The sequence below is a fragment of the Lepus europaeus genome, chromosome 2 (genome assembly GCF_033115175.1).
Source record: "Lepus europaeus isolate LE1 chromosome 2, mLepTim1.pri, whole genome shotgun sequence".
Lineage (NCBI taxonomy): Eukaryota > Metazoa > Chordata > Mammalia > Lagomorpha > Leporidae > Lepus > Lepus europaeus.
In genome coordinates, this window is record NC_084828.1 from 11,182,180 (window position 1) to 11,204,909 (window position 22,730).

The 22,730-nt window shown below is 54.2% G+C and overlaps 1 protein-coding gene across 1 annotated transcript in view; it reads right to left on the minus strand.

The window, feature by feature from the left end:
• Window positions 1-10,574: 10,574 nt before the first annotated feature.
• The window catches only part of ITSN1 (intersectin 1), a 222,842-nt gene continuing 210,686 nt past the window's right edge, over window positions 10,575-22,730 (minus strand). The window contains exons 34-40 of the mRNA XM_062205735.1: window positions 19,704-19,871; window positions 17,267-17,479; window positions 15,603-15,724; window positions 14,571-14,653; window positions 14,264-14,347; window positions 13,774-13,947; window positions 10,575-11,052 (exon numbers count right to left, since the gene is read on the minus strand). Coding sequence (XP_062061719.1) covers window positions 10,904-11,052; window positions 13,774-13,947; window positions 14,264-14,347; window positions 14,571-14,653; window positions 15,603-15,724; window positions 17,267-17,479; window positions 19,704-19,871 — 993 coding nt within the window. The 3' untranslated portion in view covers window positions 10,575-10,903. The remainder of the gene's footprint in view (window positions 11,053-13,773; window positions 13,948-14,263; window positions 14,348-14,570; window positions 14,654-15,602; window positions 15,725-17,266; window positions 17,480-19,703; window positions 19,872-22,730) is intronic.

Genomic DNA, 22,730 nt, shown 5'->3' on the forward strand with positions numbered 1-22,730 from the left:
CCAGGAGCCAGGAACTCGATGTGGGTCTTCCACGTGGGCGGCAGGGGCCCGTCCTTTGGTGCCTTGTGGGCGCGTCAGTGGGGAGCTGGATCAGACACAGGACAGCTGTGACGTGGGCTGCCAGTGTCGCAGTGGGCGGCTTAACCCCCGCACGTGGTGCCAGCTCAAGTGTCGCGTTAGCTACTACACCAAACGCCCACCTCTGATTTCTTTTTGCAACTTCTAAAAACAAGCGAAAACGGGCCTAACTTGTGGTCTTTGCGGTTATCAACGATGGGGCTTGCTGGCTTAGAGAAGGCAGACACGCTGCACCCTGTGTCTAACAATTCAACCAGGGTCCAAGCCAACTAGAGAACTTACAGGATTTATTCATAGTCTCTGGAATCAGGATGAGAGATGGAAGAATTGCCTGGAACAAAAGAATAGAAACACGAACAGTACGGTGAGATTCAGGTGCCAGTGAGATCAGGTGCTGGGCTGGCAGGCGGCGCCCCAGGTTGGAAGTCTAAGTTCTGAACACAGGGTTGTTGGCGGGAGACGCCTCTCGGCAGAAGTCCAGCGTGCCCCCTCTGAAGGGGATACGAGCTCGGCCTCTCGCCGCCGCCCAGCCCAGCCTTTCTCGGGTTGCCCACGCGGAACTCCGGTTCTCGGAAATCCTCGGCTCGAGTGGGGCCGACGTGTGTCTGAAGGCGGCGGGGAGCATCGGAAGGGCAGCCGGTTGGTCTTGGAGGTTTGTTGCTGCTTGATTCTCTGTCCCAGTGCACCCTTCCCCGAGGGGCAGGAGACACGCAGGGGCAGGGCTCTCGGGGCGGGGCACAAAGGATGCTGAACAACCCACCTAGCAGAGGTAGCTTTGCTCGTCTCATGCATGAACCAGGAGTTTAAACCGGACAGGTCAAAGTGACCGAGAGGGTTGCTCTGGACAGGTCGTGCTTTTCAAGTTCAAGGTACTGAGGAACCGCCGCGTGCACTGATGTCACCGCTGATCGAACGGAAAACCGGCCCATGGAGTCGTCATGGTTGAAACCAGGAAAATTGAACGTTCCACACATGAGGTGCCGCATGGACACTCAAACAGCAAAACCAGCCTCGGCTGCTTTGAAACTGACAAAGGAAACCTAGTGTTTTGGCCCTGTTTCATCGAACCTTAGACAAGCACATGATTGCACAATTTATAGTTGCAACTAGTAATTTTGAGAACTGCATTCGCGTTACACAGCAGACGACAAAGTCTTCCTCTTACGGAAAATCGAACCGTTCCATCGTTTGGTAACAGAAGTATATTACAGTCAGCAGGACATGCGCCGAGGGGCGGCTCCGTCCCCACCCCGGGCAGGGCTGTGCGGGGAGCGACAGGCCACCAGCAGTGCAGCCCATGTGTCACCGCATACTCGAGGTACTCACGGTCCGACCGGTCACCTTTCCCAAACAGGCAGAGCTAATGGAGAGGGTTTGCCAGCCCCGTGGGGAGTGCGCCACAGTCTGCCTTCCTTATCCTCCAGGGCCCAAGGCAGCAACCGGAGCTGTCCCCACCCGCACCCCTGCTGAGAGGGCGTCCTGAGGGAAGGGGGTCAAGACCTAGGAGGGTGGGTGGGCCAGGGCGTGTTGGTTGTACTTGCTTCCCAGACTGCACCTGGACACAGAATCTAAACGGCTACACCCTTGGGGGTACGGCCAGTTACCGGCCACTCAAGGTGATGGGCAGATTATCCGTATGCCTTCATGGGCTCCAGGAAACTTCCAGAAATCTCAGCTTCTCCCACCCCCGGGGTCCAGGGAGTCACCTGCACTCAAGCACTGCTCAATTTCGGGCCTATCCAAAGGGAACTGAGAGACACGCAGCTGTTGAAAGAAGTGCTGAGACCCCACCCGCAACGTGGCCCCACGAGCCGGCAGCCCGAAGCGTCCCACCAGCCGTGACTGCTGTGCAATGCCCTCAAACCCCAGAAGGCAGCTCTTTGCATGCCGGTAGCAATTCCAGCCTACTCGGGGAGGCTGGGCCGTGGGGTCCCCACCTCCTGAATCACTTCCAGACCCATTTCCCAGGGGGGGACAAGACAGCGAGCTTTGTGGACCCTTCCCAGGGTGACCTCCAGGGACTTCCTTGGTGGGGAGTAGAGAAAGTCTGTGCCCCCAAGGCAGCCCGGTCTTCTGAGAACTTCCCTGGGAAGAGGGATGGGAAAGGGAGGAAGGCCTCTCGCCCTTGGGGTCTCCATGGGGGACAAAGTGCATCCTCACCCTTGCGCCCGCTCAGCCGCACACTCTCAGGGTGGGGATGCTCCGTGGACAGGGCCAGCGCTAAGGGGATATGTCGAGTAACCAGGAGGAGTAGGAGGGGGACCCTGAAGTCAGGCGGCCTCCCTGCCCTCTCCATGCAGTGGCCGGGACAGCCCCCGTTCCTGACAAGGCTGCCTGGACCCAGGGAAGCTGCAGTGCCACGTGGGCCTGATGGAAACCGGCTCTGCACTCCTCCTCGTCCCTGGCACGGGCGCCCCTCAGAGCACAGCGTCTGCACAAACCTGTCTGTGCCATGCTGAGGTCTCACCAAGGCCATGGCCAACGGGCGCCTTTCTGTTTGCTGCGGTACCACCCTTTCCCTGGGGGCGGGGGTGGGGGTGAGGGGTTCCTTTGAACTTCTAACATATACAACTTGGCGTGTTTCTTTTTTAATATAAGAAATTTAGTAGGGTTGGACCCAAGTAATCTGATTGAGCATTTGCTACTCCTGGAATAGGTTTAGATTTTTTTTTCTATAGTATTATGCACTTAAATTAGATTCCTAAAATACTCTCATATACATACAGAAAAATAATCTCTCAATGACAAGTCACATTTTACAATAACAAGTTAAATATTTGTTGACTACAGAATCTGTGTTAGTGTTTGCAACATTTAACAACATAGTCTCTTCCACATCACGGCTGTTCCGATGCCACGTGATGTGGCTACGTCCTACACTGTTTGTGAGAGACGCACAGAACCGGAAGCTGCGAGCTGATTATCATATCACACACAGGACATTTTCATTGTCGTTCCTCCTCTGTATACACATGTTTACACACAGGTGCACCAGCTCTACATGTGAGGGCACAAAACCAGGGGAGCTAAGGCAGTGCCATGGGAGTGATGGTCGCCAAGCCCGCCACCCACACAGGCAACGCAAGAAAAGGGGACAAGGGGGGATGACAGGGACAAGGTCTGAGGTTGGTTTCACAGTTTGAAGGTATTCGGGCTACTGGTGATGTACGCTTTAAAGGCATGGCTAAACCTGAACACCATCAACAGCACTCTTGCCAGACACTGCCCTCGGCCCCAGCGAAGACTCAGCAGTGATATTTTAACGATGTTGATGTATAAAAACACACCTCCCAAAGCCCATTCGTTAAAACCAACGGGGACTCAACCTGAGTTAAACGCCTCTGGGGAATGCTTCCAGAACTCTCTGTAGTCTGGAAGGTTGCCAGCCCCATGGAAACAAAGCTAGGATTTGCCGCTGCCTTCCAGGTGACTCACCCAAATCCATGGGAGGTGGGTTTGCAGCTTCTGTCTGAACTTCTGCCAACATTTTTTACTTGGCAAACGTTACCATCAGAGACAGGGTCGTGAGCCACAGAAAGGGTTATTGCTCTGAATGTGTAGAAAGGAGACCTTTGGGCGAGAAGCAAACAGAATTGTAGAGCTTACAGCCCAGTGGAAGTGGAAATTGGCAAAGAACAGAGTGGACAAGCAGAGTGTCCACCAGGGTGGGGCCACGCCAGGGGCGTCTGGAGCGCGAGGTTAGACACACAGCAGGTCCTGTCCTGTCTCCTAACGTCCCCTGCGTCACAGCCATGTGACTGGGGGGAGCCCAGCTGGGGAGCTGCGCCCTCTCAGAAGCCAAGGCCCGCCCAGGCACCCGGGGAGGGTGGCAGGAGGGACAAGTGTCCAGGCACGGGGCAAGCGGCACTGAGGGCTCCCAGGTCCCTCCCGAAGCCTCGCAGCAAAGGTGGGGGGAGCCCCCCAGCGGGTGACTGCAATCACAGGAAGGGCTTTGTTTCAAAGTGGGGTTCACTGGCGCAGGCTCCAAGGCCACCGTGCCTTCAGTGTACAAGCCTGGAGCCCAGCCCTGCCGCCCTGGCTCCTGCTCCTCTGCAGCCATGGCACGCAGGTTCCCTAACCTCTCCTCGTCCCGACCATTTGTGCTTTTAGGAAACTGCAAGCAGACATCCGGGAAGCAGGTCCACGGCGCCCTTCCCTGCCTGCCAGGGAGACCTTCCAAGGAAAAAGCCACAAGACGAAGCCCCACCCCCACCTGCCAGTAGGAACCTGCAGACAGCACAGCGGGCAGCCGGCAGCAGGGGTGGGGGAGGGCGAGCTGCACGCTCACACAGGGCCCTGTCTCTAAAGGGGCTGCCGCCACCTTGAAGTCCATCCTCTTGAACAAGGGACCCGCGTTCCCATTTTACACTTGGCCCTGAGTGTGACCAGGGGAGGGTTGGACCAGCATTGTTGGTGCCTCCATCTGCTGCCCATTCAGCCCCTGGCCCCTGTTGCCGGTGCCAGCACACACACACAACATACATAGTCACACAAACACACACAACACACACGTTCTCACATACAACACACACACTCACACACACCGTGAGCCACTGCACTCCACCTGCAAGTTCTCTCCAGCTCCAATTCCAGAGGTCAAAGTCGGCCTGGAGAGACTCAGGTAGCCAATCCCAGGAGCCGGGTGTAGGATGGGGGGTCCTCCCCCAGCCAGCCTTGCCCCACCCAGCAATGGGGGTGGGGCACCTTCAATTTACAAACGGGGTCTGGGTGGCAGGGGCACCCAACCCCAGCACCAGGGAACAGCACAGGCTCACCAGGTGCCCCAGGAGCACTGGGTCCCAGCCCCACACCTAATCCTAACTTCCTTCCCACTCTTGCTTCCTGCCTCCCAGGCCTGGGCCAGCGCTAAGCGCTGCCCCGCCCACATTCCCGCCCCCACCAGCAAGCGCCTTCTGAGACTCTCACCAGAGCAATGCCCCGGAGCCGCGGTAGATGGAGCCAGCAGCTTGGGACCTGCCTGTGGGACAGGAAGTCCCCTCCGTCCCCTGTGCTGCCCGGCCCTGGGCCGCTCCCTGCAGGTGGGAGTGAGGAGGAAACAGGAGAGTTGGGTGTAAGAGGAGAAGGACGAGGGGACAGGGCTTGAGATGCATGGGACGATATTTCCCTGCGTGCAAACCTACTCCTGCAGGAAAAGCAACCTGGGCTGCTGCTGGGGTCTCGGGAGACGTCAGAGAAACGCTGACTGTTTTCAGGGCTGACCCGACAAGCCCGCTTCTGGACACAAGGTCTCCTCGGGGAGCTTTGACTACTGAAATAGTTACACTCGTCGGGGGGCAAGACCAAGATACGCTGGAATAGAGAACAGGACGGGAGTCTGTTGAAACACAGCTCACAACACGCTCTGGCCTACACGTGGAGCACACGTACCCCGAAATGCGACAGCCACACGCAGTGTCAAAGCCGCTCGCGGGGGGATGTTACCGGCTCCCCCAGGCCCGGAACAAAGGCAGTGCCGTCCAGTGGAGAAACGGATGGATCCACACAGGCTGAAGAGTCGTGTGCAGGCCGATACAAATTTCTAAAAGCATTGGGTATTATTTAAATGACTTAAGATGAGACCTATGATTGGGCTTACAAGACACAGAGGCAGGCTCCTCCTGCTGTCCCCCGGCCCCTTGGATGGTAGCCAGGACCAGCACGGGGGCTCCCAGGACAAGCGATGCACTATCGGGCTACTGATGATGTCGCTGGGAGAGCCTAGACTGTCCGGTGTGTTGGCCTCTGGGTTCCGATGCCCCTGAGAACTGCTGGTCACTTGCTACCCTACAGGTGGAAGACATTGTCCATACCCCGCAGGGACAGAGTCTTTTCTGCCTCCTACAGATGGAAGGGTGTGCTGAGCCGGGTGACCTAAACACGGATCGTGGATCTGATACAATGCAAGGTGAGGAAGCAGGAGTTCTAGAACTTTCCTTTACTCCAGCTCAAATAAACAACTGCTTTCCAAGTACAATGGAGCACGGGGACCTCGCTCAGAAAAGATGCTGGGGTGGGGGCTGTGGCCCAGCCAGCGCCTTCCCTGAGTCCTACCCAACGTCAGGAGTGCTCCAGGACTCCTTCAAACACTCCCTCAAGGTGGCTCTGATGCATCGGAACCAACCAACTTAGACCTCCGGGCACCTCCCTGCTTCTAGGGGCCACTGCACTGGGGACAAGGACAGCGGGCATGAGCCAAATCGCCATCCCAGTCATGCCATGGCTGGCGTGTGGGGACAGCAAGGATTGCAAAGGGGTCCAGGCTGCGTCCCCCCCTGGAACAGCCTGCTCTGAGGAGCCCCCAGAAAGGAGGAAGCCACAGGGAATGAGCCACGTGGCCTTCCAGGTATCTAACACCGGCAAAAGCAAGTTAGCCGAAGGACTGCAGGGAGGCGCTGGGTGGCCTGTTTTGCTCTCTTTGGACCCTCGGCCTTGCTTTCTGCCCGTTCTTCAACTGCTTTGTGATACCACCTTGCGAGTACAGCCTCGCAGACAACCACAGGCCTGACTTCCTATGGCAACGGCATTGGCTCAGGCAGGCAGGCAGGCAGGCAAATACAGGGTGCTAGAAAGAAAAAGGAAAGATCCTCCCCAGGGAGCTGTGTGTCCACCTGCAGGAGGCAGCGGCGGAGGGTGCTTCCTGGAGCAGCGAGGTCAGGCCTGGTCCAGGGAAGCCCCTGCCACTCCACCAGCCTGCTTCTGTCCCTGGATCTGTCCCAGAACCCCGGCTGGCCTGCCAAGCCCCACCTAACCCAGCCTTCCCTGAATGTTCTCTCGTCGGCAGCTGCTGTGAGCAAACGGATCGGAAACAGAGAGAAACACAAGACCTGGGTTTCCCTGGGCTGCTCCAGAACAGAGGAGGAGGAAAAAGGTTTGCAACGGTATTTATCCAATAAACGCAATTCAGGGTACTGCCAGGCGAGTCTTGGCAGCTGGCCTGGGTTGTTCCTGGTGAAAGACAGGAGGTCCCTGGCAGGTGCGTCAGACCCCAGGGTACAAAGAGAAGGAGGTGTTAGTTTTGCCCAGCACCTCCTTGTGAGGCAGGTGCACACCACACTGAGGATGTCACTGAATTGCTACTTATTATCCTTCTGCCTGGGATGAGCCAAAGAGCTGACACCTAGAAGCCACACAAGCGTTCCAGGCCCATCCGATCTCATCCCCTCCCTTTCTCCAACTTGTAATGCGAGTAGGTCCTGCAGAGCCACTGCGCGCTCACCCGAAGCGCAAGCCCGACACGACCCCCTCACACCTAGGGTATACCAGCCGCCCCTGTGACGGGCTGGCGTCTGTCACAAAGCACATCTCCAACCCTGAAAGGGAAGGCGGAATAAAAGAATCAACTCAAGCCATCCTTTGTGTTTCCAATGGAAATTCCTTGAAGCAAGTGTCCTTCAAACGAATCAAGAAGGCCCAACCAACGAGAAAAAGCAACTTGTAATAGAGGCGGAACGTTCTTTTTCTTCTCCTACCAGGTATTGGCGAACTCTGAACTACACGCCAAGGTCTCCACCTTTGAAACCCAACCAGCAGTGCCTTGTCCATTGCTGCCTTGATCCGAGCTCCAGAGGGTTCAGGGTCTTCCCACTCGCCCCCAGCAAGCCCCTGCCCGGCCTTGGAAGGCACGGCTGCAGCCATCTTCCCCCAGGGGCTTTAGCACTGCCTTCCCCTGGCCACGCCCTGGGAGGACACCTGAGGTTCTGGCACGGGGCACTGGAGCGGACATCTTGCAAGCGGTAAACTCACCCACTTTCTGATGGGATCCCTTCGGCCCAGTTAAGCCCAGGGCAACTCAGCCAGCTGAAATCAGTTACTGTCATAAACGTAGATGCTGCCTGAGGGCATTCAAAAAGCAAAGCGGAAAAGCCATAGCGCCTCTTCCATTAATGTCCCTCAAGAGCAGGGCTTGGGCCTGTGCTATCAGAAGTCAGGGCTCCATCGTCAGCAAGCGGTCAGACTGGGAAGCCTGGCTCCAGCCTCGCGAGCCTTCCTGGGGGCTCCAGCCCTCTTCCCATCTCAGGTCAGGCCTGTGTCTGAATTAACCACACCCTCAGGCTCCTGTGGTCACAGAAGACCTGATTCCAGGAGATGATGCTGTCTAACTACCTGGCAGAGATCTCAGTTCTGCCCCAGAAAGACCGGGAAGTGGACGGTCCCTTCACGGAAGCTGGTCTAGGAAGAATGCCAGGCTCCAGGGCTCCTGTCCTCAGGGCTCCTGTCCTCAGGGCTCTCAGGTGTTCTCGGGATGCCTGAGGGTCACAGCACAGCCAGGTGACCAGGAAAGCCTCTTCTTGGGTCAGAGCATACAGGAGGAGCTATCAGTGTGGCTCTCAAAAAAGAAAGACACAGGAGGCATGACCTAAAGAAACTCTCTATTTAGAGGAAAAAAAGATCTAGAAAACATATTTCTCATTGGCAAGGGGCATTCCATCTCTCTGAAATGTAGCCCAGATGATCAAAAAGGCCACAGTGAAGGATGGATGTCCAAGGGCTAAGACTCCAGGAACCACCCACTCCCCTCCACCCCAACATGACTCTTGAGTCACAGCCGGATCTGGGGTCAGTCCAGCTCATCCGTAAGTACAATCAGTCACATTGCAAATGACACCGGCGAACGCACACCAGGGCGCTAACGCAGAACTTGTCACACTATAGGGGCATCTCAAGGACGCTCGGTAAAGCCACCTGGGGCAGAAGACTCACATATTGCTTTTTCATGCTACATTAATCCCAAAGGATGGGACTCTGGGGTAGAACCTGTGACCTAAGAGGTTCCATGTGTTGTTGTGCACAATGCACCCTGCCAACTCGAACAGTGATGTCCAACACTAACACGAAAATAAAGTCCATGAAGAAAAGAGAGAACAGAAAAAAAGGAGCTGGAATGGTGACTCCACACTACCCGTTTATACATTTAATACTTCTTCCTACCATAATAACATGTCCTTCAGAACTGCACTGAACAAACTCTATTGGTTACAGAAATAGGAAGGCATGAGTTGCACGTCTATTTATAGATTTAATTTGAAAGTTTCTTAACAACATCAAAAAATATAAACTTAAAGTATTTTAACCATGTTTTCTGCTGGGAAGTGGTAAACAAATCATGCCTGAAGTTAAACTTGGTCTATAACATATTCAGTTAAAAGTTCTAACTAAAGGATATATCGGCTTGTTTCAAAAAATACTTATGTCTGTTGTCCTCAATACAAAATTCTACACTATTTTCAATAAATAAAGTGTTTCTTAAAAGTATGAAATGTAAACTTTGTTGTCCTTTCCAACACACACTTTTTAAAAATTGATTGAAACATGACAGGTTCTCATGGAAAATTAAAAACACTACAGTTCCCAGCAAAACGGGTACTCTACCACTATGCTGACACTATCATTTAGAAAGCACTTCTACACCTCTAATTAAATTCTAAGGACCTGCAATCAAAGAGAATACCACCTAATGCAGGAAAGCCAGACTCGCACCAAGAGGACATGCAGAGAACACCTCATGGCCACAACCAACTGGGATTATGAGAACATTAACATGCAAACAAAATATGGCCCACGCATTTCATTAGCAAACCAAGTTATTATTCTAATTAACCGGCCTATCTCCTGGCATTTAAGGGTAAAGAATCTAAGAACTCAAACCAAACAGCTTGGTCCATGGCCATTCCCTCCTGACCCTGGCAACAAGCATGCGCGTGTCTCCCTGTAACTCAGACGGTGATGTGTGTAGGGGGCAGTGTGGGCCAGTCTGAGACCCACATCCCTGGGCTTGTGGGGCCTGCACGCTCCTATGGGCTTTCCCCCATCACGTAGCGGATTTCCCTCGTGTCTCTCCACCCTGCCTCCTGCTTGTCATTTTCTCTTGTCACACACCTGGGAGATCTGGAACATGTCTTTTGGGGGGGAATATGCCAAAGACGGACACGGAAATTTCCCATGACAATCAGAACCCAGTACATTCGAGCACAGAATAGGCCTAAGAGCTGGCTCTCAGCAGCGACTGTTGTCATGACACAGCACAGGGCCCTGGGAGCCCTGAGAGCCCTCTCCAGCAATGTCTAGCAACCAGGACTCGGTGACACGGTCAAGTTGTCCACCCGGTGGCCCGCGGATGTGATCCAGCAGAGTGCAGCTCTGTGGAGGACATGCTCCCTCAATTGTCTCCCAAGCGTGCCGCGGACCAAAACTGAGTCACCTGATGGTACGCAACAGTGTGTTTCATTGACATACATCTCAGCACACAGGCTGGCATCTCCCATGTGTGGGTCAGCTCCTGTGGGACCATCACAGCATCTCCCTGGTGGGCAATGGGGTTTCAAAGCAATGACAGGACTGTCACGATTGCTTCTAAACACCCGGGGACTGGGCATTGCGGGCCAAGGAGTCTACTGGGGGATGGAGGAAGGTAAGAAATAAGAGGATTACATGAGTTCTCAAAAAAAAAAAAAAATACAGAAAAATACAGACACCGCATGTAGAAATCTGATTTCTAATCATTAGACCCGTGCCCAGAGCCTGGGCGGAGCCAGGCTCCCAACTGAGGTTAGCTGGGGGCTCTGGGAGTTCAGAGACCCTAGAAGCCACGATGACACCTGCGGTGAGGGGCAAGGAAGACACAGTCTTGTTTCCTAACAGGAGAGGTTGTTTGGAGGGTGGGGCAGGATTGTCAAGAAGGATTCCTAGACACTCTGGGGGCCTGTCTTTGCTGTCCCATTGCCCTGTGGCTGAATTCCAGGGGTGCCGAGCAAAGGAACACAAATGCCAGACAGCACCTGCTGCCTCAGGTAGGCGCTCCTCCTCCAAGCACGTGCTGAGCCGCTCCCTACGGCTCGTCAAACAACTGCAGGTCCAAGCGGACCACAATCTCTCCTGTGGGGACTTCGTGCAGCAGGAGACACTTTGTAACTGGCCCCTTGGAGCCCTGGTCTTTCTTGATGTCAGCGACACGGATCTCTGTTCGACCCAAGAAATCTGAAAGGAGAACAAACACACTGTGTTCACAAGAATCCCTTCTCCTCCAGGCGTGCACCTGCCATAGCAGAGGCTCCTCGAGAGAAGCTATGTCTTCCTTCTGCTCTGAGCCCTAGGTAGGACCAACACTGGGGTCTCCACCTTATTCCCTACAATGTGTCATTATTTTTAATAAAACAGCAACAAATAAGAAGCTTCCACTTAACAGAATAAAGTTAAAAGCCCTGGGGCCAGCGCTGTGGCATAGCACCTAAAGCCACTGCCTACAGTGCCAGCATCCCACATGGGCACCAGTTCAAGTCCTGGCTGCTCCACTTCTGATCCAGCTCTCTGCTATGGCCTGGGAAAGCAGTAGAAGATGGCCCAAGTCCTTGGGCCCCTGTACCCATGTACAAGACCTAGAGAAGCTCTTGGCTCCTGGTTTCGGATCAGCGCAGCTCCAGCTGTTGTGGCCAATCGGGGAGTGAACCAGCGGATGGAAGACCTCTCTCTCTGCCTCTCCTTCTCTCTGTGTGTAACTCTGACTTTCAAATAAATGAATAAATTTTTTTAAATTTTTTTTTTTTTTGACAGGCAGAGTGGACAGTGAGAGAGAGACAGAGAGAAAGGTCTTCCTTTTGCCGTTGGTTCACCCTCCAATGGCCGCCGCGGTAGCACGCTGCGGCCGGCGCACCGCGCTGTTCCGATGGCAGGAGCCAGGTGCTTCTCCTGGTCTCCCATGGGGTGCAGGGCCCAAGCACTTGGGCCATCCTCCACTGCACTCCCTGGCCACAGCAGAGAGCTGGCCTGGAAGAGGGGCAACCGGGACAGGATCGGTGCCCCGACCGGGACTAGAACCCGGTGTGCCGGCGCCGCAAGGCGGAGGATTAGCCTGTTGAGCCACGGCACCGGCCTAAATTTTTTTTGACAGGCAGAGTGGATAGTGAGAGAGAGAGACAGAGAGAAAGGTCTTCCTTTTTGCCGTTGGTTAATCCTCCAATGGCCGCTGCGGCCGGCGCATCTCGCTGATCCGAAGACAGGAGCCAGGTGCTTCCCCTGGTCTCCCACGCGGGTACAGGGCCCAAGGACTTGGGCCATCCTCCACTGCCTTCCCGGGCCATAGCAGAGAGCTGGCCTGGAAGAGGGGCAACCGGGATAGAATCCAGTGCCCCAACCAGGAATAGAACCCGGTGTGCCGGCACCGCAGGCGGAGGATTAGCCTGTTAAGCCACGGCGCCGGCCAAATAAATAAATAAATTTTTCAAAAAAAGTTAAGAGCCTTGACTTGGGAGACAGCGAGTTCTGGCCACACGCTTAATATTTAAGCAGCTCTGTGACTATCTTTAGGCCAAAACCAACAGCACCTAACTCACAATGAGCTAATTCACACAAGGTAGTAGGAGAGGAAGGCTGTGTGGAGCCCTTTAAATCTTGAGGGGGTACCACTGCCCTTAAGCCCTCTCTCTCTCTCTCTCTCTCTTTTTTTTTTTTTTTGACAGGCAGAGTTAGACAGTGAGAGAGAGAGAGAAACAGAGAGAAAGGTCTTCTTTTTTCCGTTGGTTCACTCCCCAATGGCCACTGCGGCCAGCGCGCTGCGCCAATCTGAAGCCAGGAGCCAGGTGCTTCTCCTGGTCTCCCATGCGGGTGCAGGGCCCAAGGACCTGGGCCATCCTCCACTGCCCTCCCAGGCCACAGCAGAGAGCTGGACTGGAAGAGGAGCAACCAGGACAGAATCTTGCGCCCCAATCAGGACTATAACCTGGGGTGCCGGTGCCACAGGCGGATGATTAGCCTATTGAGCCGCGGCGCCAGCCAAGCCCTCACTCTCATTACTTGTACTTCTTCACAATCAAGTTGAGGCCACAATCTTTAAGCTTAATCTCTAATTTCTATGGGCTTGAGGCAGAGAGCGATAGTTTCTTAGAATCGCTCGTCAGAGACCATTGTAAAGCAGGCACAGACACTGGCTAAAAGAATGACGCCGCCAACACAATTTTGCTCAAGCAACCCCTTGCCCAAGCAGCCGTGCCTTCCAAAAGGGCACAGGTTGCTTCTACTGCCATGGCCATGGGCTCTTCTGGCTCCATTAGCATTGGCCAGTTTAAAAAAATAAAAATTAAATATTCTTATTTTATTTGAAAGGCTTGGAGACACAGAGAGTCAGCCAGAGAGATAGATAGAGAGAGAGAGAGAGATTCCATCCACTAGTTCACTCCCCTAATGCCTGCAGCAGCCAGGGCTAAGCCAGCAGCTCCATCTGGGTCTCTCACATGGGTGGCAGGGACCCAAGTCCTTGAGCCACCACCTGCCGCCTCTCAGGTTGCACAGTGGCAAAAAGATGGATCAGAAGTAGAGGAGCTGGGCCTTGAACCAGGCACTCCAGTATGGGACGTGGGTGTCCCAAGTGACATCGCCACCATGGTGCCAAGTCCAGCCGCTCCATGTCAGCATGGCTTTGTGCCAGGGATGACAGAACTTCGCTGAAGCTCCTAGGTACACCCCTGTGGGCAGTCACCTGCTCTGGACAGCCCAAGACTGACGCAAATCCAAGACAAGGACACTGTGCCTGTGCGCCGGGCTGCACCTGCTGTGCGCGAAAGCCTTGCCTTGGGCCAGCCTCATCTTTCAAGAGAGAAATCCAAGCCACTCTGGGCATCACAGCCCCAGGAGAGGAGGCGTCCGCCCGCGCAGGCTGAGTGACGGGGAAGGGGCAGTGAGCTACGAGGAACGCCCACAACTCACCATCGGGTGAGAACTGGTCCCTCTCGAACACGGTGATGCACAGCACTTCCTGCTCCAGGTCTCTGATGAAGAACTGGCAGTTGGAATTCCACTTGGGGTTCAGGGTGTCCTGGATCGTCTTGGTGATGTGGCACTGGGAGCCCATGGTCACCTCGCAGTAGGGGTTGCTCTTTCCTGGAATGAACAAAACCCTTCACCAGGGCGGGAGCCACAACTCGTCCTGACCCCGCTCCATCACCACGTGGCCTACGTGGCCTCACATGGAGAAGCCAGGTGAAAACACACACAAGTCAGCACCACGCTTCAAACAGGGAACCGATGAGGGCATCCGTGGGCTTACGAACCAGAGCCCTCCCAGGCAGGCTCCGAGTGTGCCACAGCCACTGGGTGTGAATGCAGCCACGCGGCCCTTCCCGGACAGCAAAGCGAACAGCTCCAGGGAAGACTGCAACAGCCGTGTGTGCAACCGGGGGGCCGCGCAGGTCCTCACCGTGCGACCGGCAGGGCTTCAGCTCAATGCCCTCCACCACGTTCACCATCAGCCTTCCAATGCCGGTTGCCCTTTGGGAACGCACTGGAATAGTAGAGGGAAAAACACAACACAGATGCTTCAGCCTTAGCTTGGACACCTGCCCCGCCCTCCATCCCTCCTCCGGCATCCCATCCCGCACCCTGGGCCGAGCCATCTCACGTCCTCCCCGCTGCCCCCAGGTGCCTGCCCAGTTCTAAGGGATCTGAGCCTGGCCAAACGGCTGCCCCACGGCAGCGTGGCCGGAGCCCGGGCCCGCCGGAGTTACCCAGGTACGCCTTCTCCCGCTTCTTCTTCTCGGTCTCTATGTAGAGTTCAGAGGCGGCTTTGATCTTCTGCACCCAGGCGGTCCTTGAGCGGGAAAAGACACGAAGTTGCCAAACAACACAGGAAGGAGGCTTGGCTCTGTGCAAATTCCGCTCCCAGGACTCCCGCTGTCTTTGATTTTTAACAACAAAAGCCCAGGAACGACAGTGTGATTTTATGTCCCAGGATGCTCATGCGAATCTCTGCCATCCATAGGAAAGGCCTGAGTGACATTTTTATGGCCAACACCTGCACTGGCGTCATCGCGGAAGAAAACCTCAGATCAACAGGGTCCTGGAGGAGACATCACAGGGGCTCCTCTATGTCCCCAAGAGAGAGCCTCGCTGGGAAGCTGCCCAACCCGGGAAAGCCAGAGGGCTCTTGCCTAGGAAATCACCCAGGGGCAGGGCAAAAACCCACATCCCAGCTGGGGACCACCGGCATGAGGAGCGGAACACCCGGGGTGGGGCTGGGAGGGGAGAGTTTCGGGTCTCCTGAGGACCATATGCGCCAGAACTGGAGCCAGCTTTCTCGCTTGGCGCAAGCGCTCCGTGGAATGCGCCTGGCTTCGTGTCAAGTTCACCCTTCAGAAAAACGATCTGTTTGATTTGGCTGCATGAGATCGTCTTGAAGATTGAAGCAACATCTACCGCTGCAGGACGGGAGCCAGGGGAGGCGGGGCAGGGCAGGTGGTCCTGCTAAATCCCCAAATCGCAGGAAACCTGTGGGTTTCTGCCATGTGGGAAGCACAGGAAAACCTGACATGCTCCATCCATCCCAAAGAATGCTGAAAATCTCTAGAGCGAGCGAGCAAGAGGAATCCCAAGCAACATCAGCTTGGATCTATTTTGTTTTTGAAGAATCCAAGCCACGTGTCCAGCGTTTAAGAAGCTCTAGAGAAAAGCATCACGTCTTCCACCCACTTCCAGCAGAGGTCACAGCACTGCGGCTGGGGGATGCTGGGGTTGGGGGCCCGAGCTACGGGAGGTCTTACCTCTCGTTGATGCTTTCTGCTCGGAGAGTGTAGACCCGGTCGATGTGGGAAATGTGGAAGATGGGTTCATCTCCAGAAGGGTCCGTGGGCAATTTCACTAGAACCTCGTTGAGGAAAATAGGCTGGAAAAGAATGTGAAGGCGCTACAATGGTGGGCGGGGGTCTCTAGGCTCCGCTAAACTCCGAGCGTGTGTGTGCGTGTGTGTGCCGATGTGTGTGTGTGGGGGGGGCCTAGGCAAGCACGTTCCGGTAAACGTGTGTGTGTGCATGTGTGTGTGTGGCCTATGCAAGCACATTCCGGTAAATGACTGTGTGTGTATGTGCATGTGTGTGGATGTGCGTGTGTGTGCGTGTGTGCCAATGTATGTGCAGGTGTGTGTGCAGGTGTGTGCCGATGTGGGTGTGCCAATGTGTGTGTGTGTAAGGTGCCTGTGCAAGCACGTTCCGGTAAATGTGTGTGTGTGTGTGGCCTATGCAAGCATGTTCCGGTAAATGACTGTGTGCATGTATGTGTGCATGTGTGTGGATGTGCGTGTGTGTGCCAGTGTGTGTGCCGATGTGGGTGTGCCAATGTGTGTGTGTGTAAGGTGCCTATGCAAGCACGTTCCGGTAAATGTGTGTGTGTGTGTGTGGCCTATGCAAGCATGTTCCGGTAAATGACTGTGTGCATGTATGTGTGCATGTGTGTGGCTGTGCGTGTGTGTGCCGATGTGGGTGTGCCAATGTGTGTGTGTGTAAGGTGCCTATGCAAGCACGTTCTGGTAAATGACTGTATGTGTGTGTGTGTGTGCACGCCCATGCCTCAGCGTGCATTCCAGGAACTAAGACTGGGCGTGTATGTGTGCGCATGTGTCTTTGTGCCCCAGTAAACCAGACCACAGTTGGCATGATTCCCAGGAAACTGGATTGGCGGCAGGGTTTGGTGTTCATGTCCAATTTAATGCTGCACGTTATACATGAGAACGGCTCCCTTGCATTTCCAGGTATTTTCTGAGCCTTCAGAATAAAATCTGTTTCAATGAAGTCCGCCCCCCCCCCCAGTCTATCCTCATCAGCACGCCCCCTGCCGCCGCACACGCAAGCGATTCCCTCCAAAGACTTTCACACCGAGTTTCTAGTAACACTGCGTAAATCCATAGCTCTTGCTCCCAAAATACAGCTGACTGCTGCTTCTGTAAAAACACCCCCGCACAGGCAAATTTGGGGAAAAAAAAAACAGTATCCCATGATGCATAGGTGCACAAACACAGGCATGCATGTGTGAGCCGACCAGACCCACGGCTCGCGGGAATTCTGCACAGGAGGACCACGGAGATCAGCTTCTAACAGGAATGGGAGAGAGCGTGGGTGGTGCAAGCTACCTTGAAAGGCTTGGCAGGTAGTGGGGCCGTCTGGGTGACGATGCTTTGTCACACCTGCCTAGACTGCACACTGGCCCGAGTCCCCACAGGGAAAGGCGTGTCTTTGTCACGTCCCAGGGGACCCAGGCTGCTAATCAGTGTTCTATCCATCACATGGAGTGTTGCTGGAACTGCACTCCCCATCACTTACCCTGAAGCCTGGCTGTATCCTCCACGCCACAGCCCTCCAAGCTGCTAAAACTCTGGATCCTTAGAACCTGACGTCCCAGCACCCCTAATAGCGCCATCTCGGACGGAACTTACGGTTTTGTACATTTTATACTGCAGGTTGGACTTGGGGCTGAAGACTTTGTCGGTGCCGGAAGACCCCAAAGGCTTGGTGATCTGGGTCAGCAGGAGGAAGTCGTTGAACAGGAAACCGTAGAGCTCCTTGTTGCTCTTGGCCTTGTAGAGTTTCCCGCTGTGCAGAAATTTGCGTGGCCCCAAGCAGTTGGTCACTGAATTGAACACAAGTTGCTGAGAAAGGAAAAAACAAAACCCAAAGAAGACAGGATGAAGGCGGGTTGGGCTTTTAAGTCTGTTTCTTTGCATCTGACAGCACGGGCTCCCGCGGGTGGGAATCGGAGGGCAGCCCCGCAGGTGCGTGTCCTCAGCTCGGATGCCCTTAAGACTTCATGCAGAACCCTTTGGAGCAAAGAAAGCGGCGAGGACGAGGTTCTAGGGAACTGGGTGTATCACGGTGAGTCTCAGGTGTCATTGCTAGGGCCTTTTCCCCAGGGTCTTAGGGTGTGCTTGGGTCTTAGAGTGTGACGAGCGCGCTTGTCCCTTGGCCTCACTGCCAAACGGGGCAGCGAGGAGACGTGCCCAGGCCATGGCCACCTGGACACCTCCCAGCTGGGTGGCGAGGTGCTGGCGGGGCGGGGTGTGGTATGAGCCAGCCACCACCAGAGGGCGCCATACAGGTTCCCGCGGCCCCACAGGCTCCCAGGAAGCAGTAGGGGCGCTCGCTGTTCAATTGTAGGGACAAATGTGACTACCTTTAAAGCTTGTAGGAGGGGCCGGCACTGTGGCATAGCGGGTGGAGCTGCCGCCTGCAGTGCCGGCATCCCATATGGGCACCAGTTCAGGTCCTGGCTGCTCCACTTCCCATCCAGCTCTCTGCTATGGCCTGGGAAAGCAGTAGAAGATGGCCCAAGTCCTTGGGCCCCTGCACCCGTGTGGGAGACCCGGAAGAAGCTCCTGGCTCCTGGCTTCAGATTAACTCAGCTCCAGCCATTGTGGCTATTTGGGGAGTGAACCAGCAAATGGAAGACCTCTCTCTCTCTCTCTCTCTCTGGCTCTTCCTCTCCCTGTAACTCTGTAAAATAAATCTTAAAAAAAAAAAAAAAAAAAAAAAAAAAAAGCTTGTAGGAGACAAGAAGCCACAGGGAGCGTGGAGGAGGTATACACATTCTCCCAGGGCATTGTGGGAACTCCTAGTGAATGGTGTTCATGTGCACGTGTGTGTGTGTGTGCACATGCGCCTTTATACAGAAGCAGAAAAAGTGAATGAGACTAAAGGAAGGGTTAAGTGGCCAGAAGAGAATTAACAACCAAAGGGCAGATTTCTGTTTCTAGAAGTATGGTTCCCTAGATACTCTGAATGACTCAACCAACAGAAATGTTTTTAAAAATTGAGTAAAATAGAAAAATCCACTTTTCAAATGCAAGCAAGCTGGCAAAATATAAAGACAAAGAAATGTGCAGAAGCCAGAAGCAGAATAAAAATGGAAACGTTGGGAAATATCAAGCTCCAAAGACAGCTTTGGCCTTGAGCCTCTCTTTAAAAAAAAAAAAAAGACTTATTTTTTTATTTGAAAGGCAGAATGAGAGGAGAGAGGGAGAAAGAGTGAGAAAACAGTTTCTTCCGAGCACTGGTTCACTCCCCTCAAATGCCCACAACAGCCTGGGCTGTGCCAAGCCAAAGCCAGAAGCCTGGAACTCCACCCAGGTCTCCCGCAAGTGTGGCAGGAACCCGGGCACTTGGGCCATCTTCTACTGCTTTCCCAAGCGCATTAGTAGGGAGCTGGACTGGAAGTAGAGCAGCCGGGATTCCTATGGGAGGCCAGCATCACAGGTGGCCGCTTAATCCAGTGGCCCACAATGCGAGCCCCCTTTGAGCCTGTCTTGAATCCAGAGACATTGAACTTCCATCTGAATAGCTCCACAGGGGCAGGGCAGTATTGCCACAGAAACCTGGGCCCAGGGGATGAGTGACAAACTCAAGCACAGAAGGGCTACATCTAATGTAGGGCGATCCTGGCAGCAACCCTCTCGGGAATGCAACTTCAGACCACAGAGACGCCCACAGCTGGAGGCCCAAGGAACCCTGAGTTCATGGTCCAAGCTCACAGGACGCACACAGAAACAAAGCGTGCTTAGCAAGAGCTGGCAGACACAGCAGACAAAACAACAAGGCCCACGGCTTGAACTACTGCGGTCATCAGACTTGGAATTCAGACTTGGAATATGTCCAGAAACGCGTTGAGAAACAAATGAGCATGGACGCTTGCCAGGGACAAGACCCAAGGCGGGGACCAGCGGATCAGAGAGGACAAACGGAACCACTGGCGACCGAAAACAATCAGGAATTCAGTGAACGGATTAGACCTCCGAGGAGAGGCAGCTGGGGAGTCAGTGGATTCTCTGGCCCTCTCGCAGGCTGACAGACAGGCCCGGGGCCCACCCCCCAGGCGGCTACCTCGGACAGGCCCTCGCACTGCACGTGTGCCTGGATCCACTCCAGCCGGTCGGAGTTCTCCTTCTCGCGGACGCCCTCGTTCACCTGCGAACACAGCTCTTCCGCCTTCTCCAGGGCGTGTTTCAGGTGGCTGTAGTCAGGGTGGTTTTCAGGAGTGTTTTCCAGGATCTGCATAAGAGAACAGAAGACATCCAGCACCCTGAAGGGCTACCCTGGCGGCCTTGGAGTCCTGGAAGACCCAGCCCAACAGCAGCCAGGCGCAGTCGCTGCCTGAATGGTGCCCATTGGAGCAACCTTGGCTCTCAGCAGCAGGTGCAGCGATGACCGGTTCCATGCTGGTGCTAGCCAGTAGCCTTGCAGGGGGCCAAGCCTCATAGCAAGAGGCAACAGATGGTGCCAGCTTTGAGGACTCAGCCCAGCCCTGTGCTTCTTCAAGTCCCCAGGGCAACAAAACTCTCACATCCGCAGTGGACAGTAAGCCACTCACAAACCCATAGGCTCAAGGATGGCTCGTAGATCCGTGGAGCCATAAAGGACCTTACAGTTTCTCTGTGAAAAGCTTCCCCCTCTATCACAGAAGGAACTCGGGCCAGAAGCCGGGGACAGAACCCAGGCATCCCAAGCCCAATTGCGTGCTCTTTCCCAACCTGATCACTTACAAGGGGACTTACGATGGAACTCCAGATCCACAGCTGAGTGATGTCCCATTAACCCCTGGCAAGGATCTGAAAGCTGGCCGGGGACAAGGGTGCCACATGACTTATGCTTGGCATGCGGCCCAGGGTATGACAGCAGCAGGCCCCTGGGCAGATGTCCCTTGGAAAGGGCTCGTTCCTGGGCCCACACACAGGTTGGGCATCCAGCTTCCTCGGGAGCTGCGTGTGTACAGGTGCGTCAGAGCAAACGGGACTTCTGAGCTAGTGACTGAGAGTCCAGTTCTGGAGTGAGACCTCTTGGGTTAAAAAGCCAGCGCTGTGGCATGGAAAGTTAAGCCTCTGCCTGCTGTGCTGGCATCCCATATGGGTGCTGGTTCAAGTCCTGGCTGCTTCATTTCCAATCCAGCTCCCTGCTATGGCCTGGGAAAGCAGTGAAAGATGGACCAAGTCCTTGGGCCCCTGCACCCACATGGGAGACCCGGAAGAAGCTTCAGGCTCCTGGCTTCAGATCAGCACAGCTCCAGCCATTGCAGCCAATTGGGGAGTGAACCAGTGGATGGAAGACCTCTCTCTCTCTCTCTCTCTCTCTCTCTCTGCCTCTCCTCCTTCTCCCTCTGTGTAACTCTGACTTTTGATTAAATAAATAAATCCTTTTAAAAAAAGAAAAATCCCATGCTTCATCTCCAAGTATGTCAATATCACTAGGGGGCAGAACTCAAGATTCAGAATTTTCTAGAGCTCTCCAGATGATTCCACCATGCAGCCAAGCTTGAGGCCCACTGCTGCGAGCCCCCACAGCTGGCTTATGTGAGTTCATCTGTTTTATTTCAGAATGAAAACGGGTTTATTGATTCATCTAACTACAAAAGGGACATTGCACAATGTACAAAATTTAGAGAATTCAGAAAGCTATAGAGAACCTAAAAATCATCTGTAATCTCCTCATTTGGAGAGAAACTCTATCTGCATATTGGTTAATGGACTCCGCCCCGATGCATACACACATAGTATTTCAGGATACAAACTAGACCACACTGCCCACTTTGTACACTGCTTTATTGCACATCATTTCATGGCCATTTCCTATGGATCTATACTATGATGTAATGTCATTTTTGGGGTGAGCCATGATGCCATTCAACTGTTCCCTCCTCATTAACCAAGGGCAGGGAGCCTTTTTACTGCCAAGGGCCATTTGTCTATTGATGCCATCATTCAGGAGCCACACAAAATGATCAACTGAACACCAGCTTGCCTGGGGCCGGCGCTGCTGTGTAGTAGCTAAGCCTCTGTTTGCAGCACTGGCATCCCATATGGGAACCACTTCCTGCCCCGGCTGCTCCTCTTCCGATCCAGCTCTCTGCTGTGGCCTGGGAAAGCAGTAGAAGATGGCCCAAGTGCTTGGGCCCCTGCAGCTGCATGGGAGATCCAGAGAAAGCTCCTGGCTTCTGGCTTTGGGTCAGCGCAGTTCCGGCCGTTGCAGCCATCTGGGGAGTGAACCAGTGGATGGAAGACCTCCCTCTCTGTGTCTCTCCCTCTCTGTGTCCATAACTCTGCCTCTCAAATAAATAAATAGATCTTTAAAAAAAAAAAAACCCTATCTTGCTGTAGATTTATCAAATCTTCAGTCCTGCTTGTGGTTGCCTTGGCAGCGCCAAGACCAGATGATTTTCGTGGGCCCCATGGGGCAGGTGTTCCCCATCCCTGCCATAGATCTTCAAGTTGCTTCCACTTTTCCAATATTTTTCTGCTTATTTCCTTAGAATAAATTCCTAGAAGTATAATTATTGGGCCAAAGAAAGTGTAGGTTTTTTTTCCTTTTTTTAATATTTATTTATTTGAGAGGTAGAGTTAGAGAGAGAAAAAGAGACAGAGAAAGGTCTTCCATCCACTAGTTCATTCCCCAAATGGCTACAATGGCCAGGAACTTTATCCAGGTCTCCCACACGGGTGCAGGGGCCCAAGCACCTGGGCCATCCTCTGCTGCTTTCCCAAGTGCATTAGCAGGGAGCTGGATCAGAAATGGAGGAGGGGCTGGCACTATGGCGTAGCAGGTGAGGCCACCGCCTGCAGTGCCGGCATCCCATATGGGCGCCGGTTCGAATCCCAGCTGTTCCACTTCCAATCCAGCTCTCTGCTGTGGCCTGGGAAAGCAGTAGAAGATGGCCCAAGTCCTTGGGCCCCTGCACCTGCATGGGAGACCTGGAAGAAGCTCCTGGCTCCTGGCTTCAGATTGGTGCGGCTCCAGCCATTGCGGCCAATTGAGGAGTGAACCAGCGGATGGAAGACCTCTCCTTCTTTCTCTCTCTCTCTCTCTTTCTCTGTCTCTCTCTCTCTCTCTCTCTCTCTGCCTCTCCTCTGTGTAATTCTG